The sequence below is a fragment of the Panthera pardus genome, unplaced genomic scaffold, assembly GCF_024362965.1.
Source record: "Panthera pardus isolate Hobbes unplaced genomic scaffold, ASM2436296v1 HiC_scaffold_8, whole genome shotgun sequence".
NCBI lineage: Eukaryota > Metazoa > Chordata > Mammalia > Carnivora > Felidae > Panthera > Panthera pardus.
In genome coordinates this window covers 76,723,214-76,738,303 of record NW_026527013.1, presented here as the reverse complement: position 1 = coordinate 76,738,303, position 15,090 = coordinate 76,723,214, and the positions used below count along the sequence as shown (strand labels likewise).

General features: G+C 40.6%; 2 protein-coding genes across 2 annotated transcripts in view; one reads left to right on the top strand and one right to left on the bottom strand.

The window, feature by feature from the left end:
• Nucleotides 1–11,368, top strand: part of DLD (dihydrolipoamide dehydrogenase) — a 34,884-nt gene extending 23,516 nt beyond the window's left edge. The window contains exons 9-14 of the mRNA XM_019451165.2: nucleotides 7,430–7,620; nucleotides 8,069–8,239; nucleotides 8,561–8,750; nucleotides 9,401–9,538; nucleotides 10,428–10,517; nucleotides 10,612–11,368. Coding sequence (XP_019306710.1) covers nucleotides 7,430–7,620; nucleotides 8,069–8,239; nucleotides 8,561–8,750; nucleotides 9,401–9,538; nucleotides 10,428–10,517; nucleotides 10,612–10,677 — 846 coding nt within the window. The 3' untranslated portion in view covers nucleotides 10,678–11,368. The remainder of the gene's footprint in view (nucleotides 1–7,429; nucleotides 7,621–8,068; nucleotides 8,240–8,560; nucleotides 8,751–9,400; nucleotides 9,539–10,427; nucleotides 10,518–10,611) is intronic.
• Nucleotides 11,369–13,947: 2,579 nt separating this feature from the next.
• Nucleotides 13,948–15,090, bottom strand: part of LAMB1 (laminin subunit beta 1) — a 74,525-nt gene continuing 73,382 nt past the window's right edge. The window contains exons 32-33 of the mRNA XM_019451164.2: nucleotides 14,396–14,555; nucleotides 13,948–14,242 (exon numbers count right to left, since the gene is read on the bottom strand). Of these exons, the coding sequence (XP_019306709.2) occupies nucleotides 14,106–14,242; nucleotides 14,396–14,555 (297 nt within the window). The 3' untranslated portion in view covers nucleotides 13,948–14,105. The remainder of the gene's footprint in view (nucleotides 14,243–14,395; nucleotides 14,556–15,090) is intronic.

Genomic DNA, 15,090 nt, shown 5'->3' with positions numbered 1-15,090 from the left:
TTGCACATGTACCTGGCGGTGGAGTCGTTGGGTCAAGCGGTAATTCAGTGTTTAGCCTTCCAAGGAGCTGTGCTGTGGAGCGTGGCTGCCCTGTCGTGCAGTCGCTGGCAGCGTGAGCTGCTCTGCCTCCTTATCGCTATTTCGGCGCTGCTTTCTTGACTCGAGCCACTCTAACAGATGTGCTCTGGGGTCTCGGGTTTTCATTTGCATTTCCCTAGTGGCTTGTAACATCGAGCATCTTTTTATGTGCTTACTTGCCATCTCTGTATTGTCTTTCCTGGCATTTAAATGTTTTTCTTTTTTTCAATTTGTTTTATTGAATTTTGAGACATCTTTGTGCAAAGAATATAAATTCTTTATCATATAGCTGTCTTACAAATATTTTTTCTCAGTCTGCCTTTTCTGTATTCTTAATATTAGCTTTTAGAGAGAAGTTTTAAATTTTGACGTCTCTTTTATCTTTCATCTTTTTTTTTCTTTCATGGATTGTGCTTGTGGTGGTGTGTGAGCCTCACTCAGGGTTACAAAGATTCTTTCCTGTGTTTTCTTCCATAAGTTTTATTTATTTATTTATTATTTTTTAATATGAAATTTATTGTCAAATTGGTTTCCATACAACACCCAGTGCTCATCGCAACAGGTCCTCTCCTCAACACCCATCGCCCACCCTCCCCTCCCTCCCACCCCCCATCAACCGTCAGTTCTCAGTTTTTAAGAGTCTCTTATGCTTTGGCTCCCTCCCTCTCTAACCTCTTCTTTTTTTTCTTCCCCTCCCCCGTGGGTTTCTGTTAAGTTTCTCAGGATCCACATAAGAGTGAAAACATGGTATCTGTCTTTCCCTGTATGGCTTATTTCACTTAGCATAACTCTCCAGTTTCATCCACGTTGCTACAAAGGGCCATACTTCATTCTTTCTCATTGCCACATAGTACTCCATTGTGTATATAAACCACAATTTCTTTATCCATTCATCAGTTGATGGACATTTAGGCTCTTTCCATAATTTGGCTATTGTGGAGAGTGCTGCTATAAACATTGGGGTACAAGTGCCCCTGTACATCAGCACTCCTGTATCCCTTGGGTAAATTCCTAGCAGTGCTATTGCTGGGTCATAGGGTAGATCTATTTTTAATGTTTTGGGGAACCTCCACACTGTTTTCCAGAGCGGCTGCACCAGTTTGCATTCCCACCAACAGTGCAAGAGGGTTCCCGTTTCCACATCCTCTCCAGCATCTGTAGTCTCCTGATTTGTTCATTTTAGCCACTCTGACTGGCGTGAGGTGATATCCGAGTGTGGTTTTGATTTGTATTTCCCTGATGAGGAGCGATGTTGAGCATCTTTTCATGTGCCTGTTGGCCATCTGGATGTCTTCTTTAGAGAAGTGTCTATTCATGTTTTCTGCCCATTTCTTCACTGGATTATTTGGTTTTTGGGTGTGGAGTTTGGTGAGCTCTTTATAGATTTTGGATACTAGCCCTTTGTCCGATATGTCATTTGCAAATGTCTTTTCCCATTCCGTTGGTTGCCTTTTAGTTTTGTTGATTGTTTCCTTTGCTGTGCAGAAGCTTTTTATCTTGATGAGGTCCTAATAGTTCATTTTTGCTTTTAATTCCCTTGCCTTTGGAGATGGGTCAAGTAAGAAATTGCTGCGGCTGAGGTCAGAGAGGTCTTTTCCTGCTTTCTCCTCTAGGGTTTTGATGGTTTCCTGTCTCACATTCAGGTCCTTTATCCATTTTGAGTTTATTTTTGTGAATGGTGTGAGAAAGTGGTCTAGTTTCAACCTCCTGCATGTTGCTGTCCAGTTCTCCCAGCACCATTTGTTAAAGAGACTGTCTTTTTTCCATTGGATGTTCTTTCCTGCTTTGTCAAAGAGGAGTTGGCCATACGTTTGTGGGTCTAGTTCTGGGGTTTCTATTCTATTCCATTGGTCTATGTGTCTGTTTTTGTGCCAATACCATGCTGTCTTGATGATTACAGCTTTGTAGTAGAGGCTAAAGTCTGGGATTGTGATGTCTCCTGCTTTGGTCTTCTTCAAAATTACTTTGGCTATTCGGGGCCTTTTGTGGTTCCATATGAATTTTAGGATTGCTTGTTCTAGTTTCGAGAAAAATGCTGGTGCCATTTTGATTGGGATTGCATTGAATGTGTAGATAGCTTTGGGTAGTATTGACATTTTGACAATATTTATTCTTCCAATCCATGAGCAGGGAATGTCTTTCCATTTCTTTATATCTTCTTCAGTTACCTTCATAAGCTTTCTATAGTTTTCAGCATACAGATCTTTTACATCTTTGGTTAGATTTATTCCTAGGTATTTTATGCTTCTTGGTGCAATTGTGAATAGGATCAGTTTCTTTATTTGTCTTTCTGTTGCTTCATTGTTAGTGTATAAGAATGCAACTGATTTCTGTACATTGATTTTGTATCCTGCAACTTTGCTGAATTCATGTATCAGTTCTAGCAGACTTTTGGTGGAGTCTGTCGGATTTTCCATGTATAATATCATGTCATCTGCAAAAAGCGAAAGCTTGACTTCATCTTTGCCAATTTGGATGCCTTTGATTTCCTTTTGTTGTCTGATTGCTGATGCTAGAACTTCCAGCACTATGTTAAACAACAGCGGTGAGAGTGGGCATCCCTGTTGTGTTCCTGATCTCAGGGAAAAAGCTCTCAGTTTTTCCCCATTGAAGATGATGTTAGCTGTGGGCTTTTCATAAATGGCTTTTATGATATTTAAGTATGTTCCTTCTATCCCGGCTTTCTTGAGGGTTTTTATTAAGAAAGGATGCTGAATTTTGTCAAATGCTTTTTCTGCATCGATTGACAGGATCATATGGTTCTTTTCTTTGATTAATGAGATGTATCACATTGATTGATTTGTGAATATTGAACCAGCCTGGCAGCCCAGGAATGAATCCCACTTGATCATGGTGAATAATTCTTTTTATATGCTGTTGAATTCGATTTGCTAGTATCTTGTTGAGAATTTTTGCATCCATATTCATCAGGGATATTGGCCTGTAGTTCTCTTTTTTTGCTGGGTCTCTGGTTTAGGAATCAAAGTAATGCTGGCTTCATAGAATGAGTCTGGAAGTTTTCCTTCCCTTTCAATTTTTTGGAAAAGCTTGAGAAGGATAGGTATTATCTCTGCTTTAAATGTCTGATAGAACTCCCCAGGGAAGCCATCTGGTCCTGGACTCTTACTTGTTGGGAGATTTTTGATAACTGATTTCAATTTGTTTGCTGGTTATGGGTCTGTTCAAGTTTTCTGTTTCTTCTTGTTTGAGTTTTGGAAGTGTGTGGGTGCTTAGGAATTTGTCCATTTCTTCCAGGTTGTCCAGTTTGTTGGCATATAATTTTTCATAGTATTCCCTGATAATTGCTTGTATTTCTGAGGGATTGGTTGTAATAATTCCATTTTCATTCATGATTTTATCTATTTGGGTCATCTCCCTTTTCTTTTTGAGAAGCCTGGCTGGAGGTTTATCAATTTCGTTTAGTTTTTCAAGAAACCAACTCTTGGTTTCATTGATCTGCCCTACAGTTGTTTTAGAGTCTATATTGTTTATTTCTGCTCTGATCTTTATTATTTCTCTTCTTCTGCTGGGTTTGGAGTGTCTTTGCTGTTCTGCTTCTATTTCCTTTAGGTGTGCTGTTAGATTTTGTATTTGGGATTTTTCTTGTTTCTGGATTGCAATGTATTTTCCTCTCAGGACTGCCTTTGCTGCATCCCAAAGCGTTTGGATTGTTGTATTTTCATTTGTTTCCATATATTTTTAAATTTCTTCTCTAATTGCCTAGTTGACCCATTCATGGGTTGACCCATGCTTTTGGAGGTTTTCCAGACTTTTTCCTGTGGTTGATTTCAAGTTTCATAGCATTGTGGTCTGAAAGTGTGCATGGTATGATCTTAGTTCTTTTATACTTATGAAGGGCTGTTTTGTGACCCAGTATGTGATCTATCTTGGAGAATGTTCCATGTGCACTCGAGAAGAAAGTATATTCTGTTGCTTTGGGATGCAGAATTCTACATATATCTGTCAAGTCCATCTGATCCAATGTATCGTTCAGGCCCTTGTTTCTTTATTGATCCTGTGTCTAGATGATCTATCCATTGCTCTAAGTGGAGTGTTAAAGTCCCCTGCAGTTACCACAGTCTTATCAATAAGGCTGCTTATGTTTGTGATTAATCGTTTTATATATTTTGGGGCTCCCATACTCGGCACATAGACATTTATAATTGTTAGCTCTTCCTGTTGGATAGACACTCTAATTATTATATAATGCCCTTCCTCATCTCTTGTTTCAGCCTTTAATTTAAAATCTAGTTTGATATAAGTATGGCTACTCCAGCTTTCTTTTGACTTCCAGTAGCATGATAGATCTCCATCCCCTCACTTTCAATCTGAAGGTGTCCTCAGGTCTAAAATGAGTCTCTTGTAGACAGCGAATAGATGTGTCTTGTTTTTTTATCCATTCTAATACCCTGTGTCTTTTGGTTAGAGCATTTAGTCCGTTTACATTCAGTGTTATTATTGAAAGATACGAGTTTAGAGTCATTGTGATGTCTGTAGGTTTCATGCTTGTAGTGATGTCTCTGGTACTTTGTGGTCCTTGCAACATTTTACTCACAGAATCCCCCTTAGGATTTTGTAGGGCTGGTTTAGTGGTGATGAATTCCTTCAGTTTTTGTTTGGGAATACCTTTATCTCTCCTTCTGTTCTGAATGACAGACTTGCTGGATAAAGGATTCTCGGCTGCCTATTTTTTCTGTTCATCACATTGAAGATTTCCTGCCATTCCTTTCTGGCCTGCCAAGTTTCAGTAGATAGGTCTGCCACTAGTCTTATGGGTCTCCCTTTATAAGTTAGAGCCTGTTTATCCCTAGCTGCTTTCAGAATTTTCTCTTTATCCTTGTATTTTGTCAGTTTCACTATGATATGTCATGCAGAAGATTGATTCAAGTTATGTCTGAAGGGAGTTCTCTGTGCCTCTTGGATTTCAAAGCCTTTTTCCTTCCTTGGATCAGGGAAGTTCTTTGCTATGATTCGTTCACGTACACCTTCAACCCCTTTCTCTCTCTTTTCCTCTTCTGGAATTTCTATTATACGGATATTGTTTCGTTTGATGCATCACTTAGTTTTCTAATTCTCCCCTCATACTCCTGGATTTTTTTATCTTTTTCTCAGCTTCCTCTTTTTCCATAATTTTATTTTCTAATTCACCTGTTCTCTTCTCTGCCTCTTCAATCCATGCTGTGGTCACCTCCATTTTATTTTGCACCTCATTTATAGCATTTTTTTAGCTCCTCATGACAGTTTCTTAGTCCCCTGATCTCTGTAGCAATAGGTTCTCTGCTGTCCTCTATGCTTTTTTTCAAGCCCAGCGATTAGTTTTATGACTATTATTCTAAATTCTTGTTCCGTTATATTGCTTAAATCGTTTTTGATCAATTTGTTAGCTGTCGCAACTTCCTGGAGTTTCTTTTGAGGAGAGTTCTTCCGTTTCATCATTTTGGGTAGTCCCTAGGGTGGCTTCAAATTGCAGGGCACTTCCCCTGTGCTGTCTGGAGTAACTTGTGTTGGCGGGCAGGGCCGCAGTCAGACCCGATATCTGCCCCCAGCCCACCGCTGGGACCACAGTCAAACTGGTGTGTACCTTCTCTTCCCCTCTCCCAGGGGCAGGACTCACTGTGGAGTGGTGTGGCCCCTGTCTGGGCTACTTGCACACTGTCAGGCTTGTGGTGCTCCTTCAGTGGGATCCGGCATATTAGCCAGGGTGGATCCGCAAGGTGCACAGGGGTGGGAGGGGCAGGCTTAGCTCGCTTTGCTGTCGGTGGTCCCCTGTGGGAGGGGCCCTGCATCACCTGGAGGGAGGCAGACCCACTGGAGGGATGGATCCACAGAAGCACAGCGTTGGGTGTTTGTGAGGTGCAAGCAAGTTCGGTGATGGTGACTGGTTCCCTTTGGGATTTCAGGTGGGGGATGGGAGAGAGAGATGGCGCTTCCCAGCGCCTTTGTTCCCTGCTGAGCTGAGCTCTGCCTTCCAGGGCTCAACACCTCTCCCTCCCATTGTCCTCTCGCCCTCCCGCTCTCCGCTCTCCAAGAGCAGAGCTGTTCACTTTTAACATTCCAGATGTTAAGTCCTGCTGGCTCTCAGAACTCACACAGTCCAGCCCCTCCGCTTTTGCAAGCCAGACTTCGGGGGCCCTGCCTTGCTGGGCGGGCTGCCCCTCCACTGCCCCGGCTCCCTCCCGCCAGTCCGCGTCACCTTTCCGCCCTTCCTAACAACCTTCCGTGGGCCTCTTGTCTACACTTGAGAGGTCTGGAGAGTCCATTTTGCTAGTCTTCTGGCGGTTTTCTGGGTTTTTTAGGCCGATGTGGGTGGAATATAAGCTATCAGCAGGAGGAGGTGAGCCCAGCGTCCTCCTATGCTGCCATCTTCCGTTTCAATCTTCCATAAGTTTTATAATCTTGGGCTTTACCTTAAGGTCCATGCTTCATTTTGGCTTAATTTTTGTATATGCTTGTGGTTGAATTTTTAGTGTTACTGTATTGGCTTTAGTTAACTCAGCTTTCCAAAAACTCCTGAAACTTTTAAAAATGAATGCATAAACCTAATTGAAAGGTAAAACCTCTTAATGGTGAATTTTAAATTACCAGGTGATTTTGATACAAATTCTTGCAGAGGATATGTTCATAGTTTTTCATATTTTATTTAATGTTGTAAAATTATATTCATCTTGCCTATTTCACAAATAGGTATTCAAAGTGATAATTGCTAAAATAAAACCAGCGTTCTGTTTAAATTATAATTTGAATAAAAAAGTAAACATGTCTCTATTGAGAAAGTAAAATAGGAAACCAGTTTAATAGTTTACAAACATCGGTAATTAGTAGCAACAAGAGGCTTTTTCTTCTCCCTCAGGACCTCCTTTCCCACTTGTTCCCCTCCTTCTGGACCAACCAGTTCCGGTATAGCTCTTTCCCTCTCTTCTTCAAGTCTTTGTGCACATGTCACTCCCAGTGAAGCTTTCCCCAATGACCCCATGGTTTAAAATTGCAGGCTTACTCCTCCAGTAGTCCTGGTTTTGTTTCCTCATTTATTTCTCTCAGAGCACATTATTATCCTCTGAATTTTACTTCATATGCCTCCCCTACCAGAGTTTAAGATCCCTAGGGGCAACGTGTTGTTCACTGATGTGTGCCTAGATTATAGTAGGTGCTCAATTAATGTTGAAGGAATGAATAGTATATGAAATATGTTTACCACAGGTTAATTTGAGGTTAATTTTAAACCTCAGAGCTTCTAATAGGAATGTATTAATAAAAGAAAATATCTGACAATAAGTTAAAATGCTTTGGTAAATATCTACTATAGAAACTTTAATTTTTTTTTTTTATGACTTTTAAAAACTATTCTCTACAGGGTTCAGTTTGGCAAAGACTTGGTGCCGATGTGACTGCAGTTGAGTTTTTAGGTCATGTTGGTGGAATTGGAATTGATATGGAGATATCTAAAAACTTTCAACGCATCCTTCAAAAACAAGGATTTAAATTTAAATTGAATACAAAAGTTACTGGTGCTACCAAGAAGTCAGATGGAAAAATTGATGTTTCGTAAGTATGCTACATTTGGTTTTGATATGATATCCTTAAGAAAAACACTCCTTTTGCAGAATCGGATTTGGTTAGAACTTAGGGCCATCTTACTGCTTAGTATAACTCCATATTGCTTATTAAATCAGTCCATTGAAATTCATGGTTAAGTTGATGCTAGGAAAATTAACCCAGTGTTCTCACTGTAATGTGATTTCTCATAGTATACATTCAGAAATATTTAAACTCTCAATGTTCAGTGAAACTCAGTATTTTTAGATCTATGTGGAAATCCATAATATTAGATTGCTTACTATTGATAGACCTCCAGGGGATATGTACAGTTTTTCATTGCCTGACTCCTGTTAGAATTGTTGGCAACACTTGAGAAATGTCTGGTCTTAATTCTAAGTCTGTGAGTTTTTTATGTTGATGTGTGTTTAATAGTCATACACTGTTCATTGTCTAGTATTGAAGGCGCTTCTGGTGGTAAAGCTGAAGTCATCACGTGTGATGTGCTCTTGGTTTGCATTGGCCGACGACCCTTTACTCAGAATTTGGGACTAGAAGAGCTTGGAATTGAACTAGATCCTAGAGGTAGAATTCCAGTCAATACCAGATTCCAAACTAAAATTCCAAAGTAAGTTGGATAGTTAATTGCATTTTCAAAAATGTTTTAATTTATTTCAAACACTGTTGAAAATCTGACTTTTGCCACGCTTAAAACACGCCATTGGCTTTGGGGAAGAATGGTAAACTTCTATGTGAAAACAAAACTAACGGAAGTTTTTCATTACCCAAAGACTAGAACCTGAACTCACAGATCTATGAAGAGCTGTATTTTATATACTTATCGGTTATTTAATAACTAGAGACTTTTATTTTTATTACCACGGCATGACTGAAGATGAGTATCTGTGGTGGCCGAAGTTCACCATGTTTCTTTTCATCTGTGCGGTAGCATCTATGCTATTGGTGATGTGGTTGCTGGTCCGATGCTGGCTCACAAAGCGGAGGATGAAGGCATTATCTGTGTTGAAGGAATGGCTGGTGGCGCTGTGCACATTGACTACAACTGTGTCCCATCGGTGATTTACACGCACCCTGAAGTTGCTTGGGTTGGCAAATCAGAAGAACAGTTGAAGGAAGAGGTAATTATCTTTTTTTTTTTTAAGTTTGTTTATTCTGAGAGAGGTTGCAAAGCGAGTGGGAGAGGGGGTGAGAGAGAGAGAGAGAGAGAGAGAGAGAGAGAGAGAAAATCCCAAGCAGCCTCCGCACTATCAGCAAGAAGCCCGATGCGGGGCTTGAGCTCACACCATGAGATCATGACCTGAGCCAAAGTTGGACCCTTAACCAACTGAGCCACCTAGGAGCCCCAAAAGAAGAGGTTATTCTGAATGCGAGGGTAGTTGTACTGTATAGCGTATGAACTGTGTTAATGACCCTGGTGGCTGAGAATCATTTTATTATTGCATTAATGCATTTTGAAATTATGTAGAAGTTATAGCTTCTATACTTTTCCTTTTGTTAGTAGCATAGAGGAGATCATTCACTTGCCTGTATTCAAATAGTAATTCCAGAGCTTTTTAATTTCCCTTGAAATATCCCCAGGTCGACTGGCATTTGCTTATGTTTGTACCCAAACTGTATCTCATTAGCAAGAGGCTTTGGTCTTGCCTTCAACACACTCTGAAGAATTGCCTTCTTGGGGCTTATTTTCTGAACAAATGACGGATGATTTCACCAATGGGAATGCGTTGTTTCAGAGTTGACATAGGTTGTCCTTTTCTGTCTCTCCCAGGGCATCGAGTACAAAGTCGGCAAGTTCCCCTTTGCTGCCAACAGCAGGGCAAAGACCAATGCCGACACAGATGGCCTGGTGAAGATTCTGGGACAGAAATCCACAGACAGGGTACTGGGAGCACATATTCTCGGGCCAGTGAGTATTCTAGACCCCACATCCCATCGTGATTTCTGGAAAGTGTTGCTGTGTAGATGAATTTAAAACCACCTGCTGTTTACATCCTGAGTTTTTTATTTACCGGCAAACATTTGTGTGTGGTTTCTGATAAGGCAGCACTCAGTCTTGGCCGTCACATCATCAGCTTTCCATACCGCAACTAAGGTTATCCTTTTAAAACCTACACCAGGCCCTGGGCCTAACACTCTCCAGTGGCCCTTTTCAGCTTTGGGCTGTTATATCCAAGGCCCCACTAAATCTGGTCCTGTCTGCCTTTGACCTCATGTCTTCTCACTGTTGCCTTTTGCTCATTGATTCCCTGTCTTGTGGGCCTTCTCTCAGGTTGTTAGCAGGCCGGTGTTGCCAGGTTAGAGCCCTTGGGCTTGGAGAACCTGTTGTCTGGAGAGCTGGGCCTCCCGGGCTTTGCATGAGTGGCTCCTACAAGGTCTCAGCTCACGTGGTGCCTCTAAGAGAAGCCTTTCCTACCACTGAATCTGAAATATGGCCTCCCCCAAGGTATCCAATGTAATCATGATGATAGGCCCCTCGAGCGCTTACTCTGGAATACGTTTTTCTGAATACATTCAGTAACTTTAGTTTTCCCAATTCTGGGAGGTAGGAGTCACTGTTCCCATTTCTGAAGTGAATAAATGGAATGAAGCACACAGCATGAGCACTTAAGGTAGTAAGTGGTAGGATTTGAATCCAGGCCAGCCGGCTCCAGAGCCTAGGCCCTTAACTTCTGTGCCACCTTTTCTGTGAAGCTTTTCCTGACTGAGGCTTTGGTTAACTGCTGTAACAGCAAATCTTGTTAGCTTGTAGTTTTTGCCTTGGGGCATAAACGACTTCTTGGTTTATTATTTTCAAGGGTGCTGGTGAGATGATAAATGAAGCTGCTCTTGCTTTGGAGTATGGAGCATCCTGTGAAGATATAGCTAGAGTCTGCCACGCACACCCGGTAATTACCAACAGTGTACGGAATAATGCCTACCTAGATTTTCGTCTCACCTGCAAATAATTTGCTTTGTAATTTCAAATTTCTTCCTTTACAGACCTTATCAGAAGCATTTAGAGAAGCAAACCTGGCTGCATCATTTGGCAAATCAATCAACTTTTAAAATAGAAGATTCTATTTTTCTGAAATCTCCTGGGAGCTTTTGTAGAGGTCACATTTCTGAACAGGAAATGCTCACAGCTCCAAGAATTTCTAGGACTGAATTATGAAACTTTTGGAAGGTTTTAGTAAGTTTGGATGGAATGGAATAATCTCATCTATTTTAAATAAATTTAATATTTTGTTTCAGCACATTAATATTGGAGGAAGAAGCTACTTATAGTAGCTTCCTGGAACATTTTCTTCAACCCATATTTTCATGCTGTTTCTGAAAAATTCACCTTCACTAAATTTATGTTATGTAGCTTTTAATCTCTGCTATTGTAAAGTTGGATTTACTTACATGGATGGAGCTGGAGGTAGGGTATGTGAACCAGCTGTGTTTGATGCAAGGTGATCAAGTTATTTTAAACTTGGTTTTCATATTGGAAACAGAGTTAGTCATTAGAATAAGGTTGAAATATGTATAAACCAAACCAATGTAAATAAATGGTCTCTCACTTGTTTTATTTAATCTCCAAATTCTTACGGTTTAGAGGTAGAATGTTTAAATTTTTAAGGACCCATTGAGGTCTACAGTCTGTAGTTAGTTATCCAAATTAAGGAGATACATCTGTGAAATTCAAATATTAAATGAGGACTCATGTATTACAGCAGGGAATGAAAATCCAGAAATAAACAGTCTTAAATATACATTTACTGGTTGTTTTGAATGGATATCAAGATGGTCCTAGTTCTTCTCTGACTACCGCTAGTGTGTATTCTTATTTCTCTTTGTTGTTCCTTTTAGAGGCCCGGATGTATCTTTTTACCACACTGGGGGACAACTGTAAAGTCATTACCTTTACGTCTGTGTTAGTGATTCCAGCTCTATGTGGAACATAGACTTTTGGAGACATAGCATATTTAGTCTGCTGTCTTCTATGGATTTCCAGTGTGTCCTTGGCTGGGTAAATGACTATTTCTTTGTATTTGTTGACTTAATGTTTAAAATGGCCATTGCTTGGGGCGCCTGGCTGGCTTAGTCCATAGAGCATGCGACTCTCGACCTCATGGTTGTGAATTCGAGCCCCACACTGGGTGTAGAGGTTACTTAAAATCTTTGAAGGAAAAAGTAAAATGGCCATTTCTCAAATAATTAAATGTTAAATGGGCTTTTGCATATTTTAGCTAAATTTAAGTATCATTTCAGATTAAGTACTTCTTAAATTTAGGTAAGTGTATTCTGAAAAGGAAAAGAAACTATCTTGAAGTAGAAGAAATATGTAAACTAGATACTTGATTGCAATTTAAAGATCATAGTCTAAGGAAAATTTAGAATGTAATCTATCAGCAGAAAGCTGTGTGGAGTAAGATACCGTCAGTATCTTGTTACTGAAAATGCTCAGTAGTCTTCGGGTTTTAGTGGCATCACACACATAATGGGTCCCATCTCCCTTTTTCTTCCTACGTCCAGTAGTCGTAGATTGTGGTGTGGTCATTATGAATGTGACATTGTAAAGGCTCTGGGTTGTTACCTACCTCTGAAAACTAGGGAATTTTTCTTCAGTAGGCAGTTAACTTGGCTAAACTCCCGACTCCAAGTTTGTTGTCTTTGCTGGGGGCACACACAGGCCAACCAGAGGTCGGGCAGATTATATGTGCAGTTGGGTGGCCCTCCCCATCGTGCCGTGCTCTTCTGGGGTTCCTTCCTCCTATTTCAGTTCTCCTCATTGCCCCAAATTCAGTCCTTCCGATCCTGTAACCAGAAAAACTTGGCTTCTGCCCAAGTTGCCACTTCCTGGGACCTACCCTCAAGTGAAAAGCCGTTAAAAATGGGAATTACACCCAGTGCTGTTCTTGGTCACCTCCCTTGTACCTTCTGCCTGCTTCTGGTTGTTTTCCCGGACCTGTACTTTTTAAAAATATGTATATATTTTGTCCAGAGTTTGCATTTGATATTAGGAGGGTTGTCCTGATATGTGCTACTTTGCCATTATTGGAAATGACCTCTTGTGCTTTAAAATCTGAAATCCCAATCTTATGTGAAGTGCCAGCTTATTTAAACTTCAAAACCTGTCCCCTCCTCTAGGGAAAAAGTTTCTAATTAGGGAAGAGTGAAATAGAATTTAATTTGAATTCCTAGCTGTAGAAACAAAATGGTTACATATATCTAGGTGGGAACAAAGTTGTGGGTGTAAAACGAATTTTAAATATTCACTTATTTATTAAGTTCTCAATATTTTCTTGGCTTGTGAAGGGTGTGACTCAGTTGTCCAAATCACTGAGCTGATTAAAATGAGTGATTTCATAGTGAGTCTTTAAACTGAAAAGGAATGAATAGTAAACAAAGTACTTAAAATTAAGGAAAGAGAACAGTTGCTCTAGTAGATGATGAGGTGAAACTACTTTGCTAGGTATTGGGATCTCTACCTAAAGAAATTGGGATCTCTACCTAAAGAAAACTGACATCATTGCCTTGAGGGAGGAAGTTGCCTTATTGTTTGAATTAGGTCCGTTTAGCTTCTGTTCGGGCCTAGCTTCAAACGCAGCTGTGTTGTGTGTGGGGGTGGCTGGTAGTGGTACACGGCCATGGCCTTGCTGTAACGAGAATGTGTGAGAAAACCACTTGGGGCCTGTTGTTACCCAGCTAGCTCGGCTGTGACGTTGACGCAGGTCTGGCGGTACTCCCGCTATTTTCTTTAGTGTGTGGAATGGTCATCCTGTGATTGTTTTGGCCTCACCTGCAGATTGCCGTGGAGAATCTTTAGTCTGTGAAATCTAATAAAGAAATAAAGGTGAGCAGTTCCAGCACCCCTTTGTACTGTGCCCTGCTCAGCTGGCGGGAACAATGTTTATATCCGGCTGCATGCAGTTTAAACCCTCCCCTCACCATCTACAGTAGGGCCGGGATTGCTAACCCTTAAAAGCCACAATTTACCCTCCTCATTCTCTAAAAATTGCCTTCTGTTCTCTTTCCCAGACCGAGGAGTATTTAGAGGAGTTTCGGAGATTGGATTTCCTGAGCAGCCATTGAAATGGTGAAGGTGGTTCAGGCTGTAGCCTTTCTCCTCCCCTCCACTTGGGAGTCCCACGGGGAGGTGATTTCGGGGGCAGATTTGTGGAGGATATTGATGTAGCAGACAGATTACAGCCTGTTTACAGACAAAACAGAAATCGGGGTCCCAGAGGCAAGTGGCTTGTTTATAAATCCATCTGTACATTGAAAATGTTTTTGGTTAAAGGGATTCCTGAACACTAAATCAGTAAAACAATGTAAGAAGAATACTCAATATAGATTTATACAAAAGCACTGTACTTTATTTAACTCCATACAAAATGTGGTGATTAAAAACATTAAATAGGTAATCAGTTTTAGTTTTGAAGATCATTGTCAGTTTTTAAAATGTAGCTGTTTTACTTTGGTCACCTCAGCCACCTTGCAGCCCTTTGTTACAAGCAGGTGCTGTAAACAGCAACTTTCTGGCTTATATCCTTGAGGAGCGAACGGACTTCTCCTTCCAGTCTTACTAATTCTTGAGCTTTATCTTCTAAATATTTTTGATTGTCCTCGTATTTTCTTTCTAAATCTGTGGGAGAGAAAAAGAAAAAAGTCTGAGCAATTTATTCTCGGTTGACCTCAATCTAACAATGGTCGTTTGATTTCCGCCTTTTAAATAGAAGAAACTTTACGGGTGTCCTTATTGTTAAATACGTCCCGAAAGCACGAGCCTAAGCCCTACCTTTCAGGAGCTGCAGCTTGCTGTTTGCTTGAGCCAAAAGTGTTTTTGCTTCATTTTGTAGCATTTCAGCTTTTCTTCTGGCATCAGCTGACTCTTCAGTTTTTTGGGCAATTAATTTTTCTACTTTCTTATACTTTTCATCAACTTCACCATCCAGAGCCTGTAGTTCCATCGAGACACAAAGAGGTGATAAATGTAATCTCGGACATTAAGAGCCTAGTGTAATTGGAGCAAGCTTGGAACCGTACTCGGGTGTTGAGCTGTTAAGTGTAAATATGTTGAAAATATTGTGCAACAGTGAAATTAAATGTAACACCAACATGAGTTTTTAAACTCACGTTTGGAGTTGTCAGCAGGTCTCTAGGGCTAAGCCTTTAGGTTAGCACTTTTCTGGAGATGTTATAGGACAGTTATATGGAGGTAGAGAAGTATATTTTTCTCTAAAGTAGATTTGCTGAGATCTAATCATTTAGATCTCAGACAAGGGCCATCTGGATCTGGACCCGGGTGCGTAGAGAGTTAAGGAAGGAGAGGGGAGACTAGCATGCACACAGGGCACAGGGGTGGGCGAGGAGCTGTGAAACTGAAAAGGCACCGCAAGTGCAGCTTTTGGGGAACACGGTTCCAACAACAGCCATTTGATAGAGGGATTTCATTTCAGGGTTTTGTTCTTACTGTAATCAAGTGCTATATTT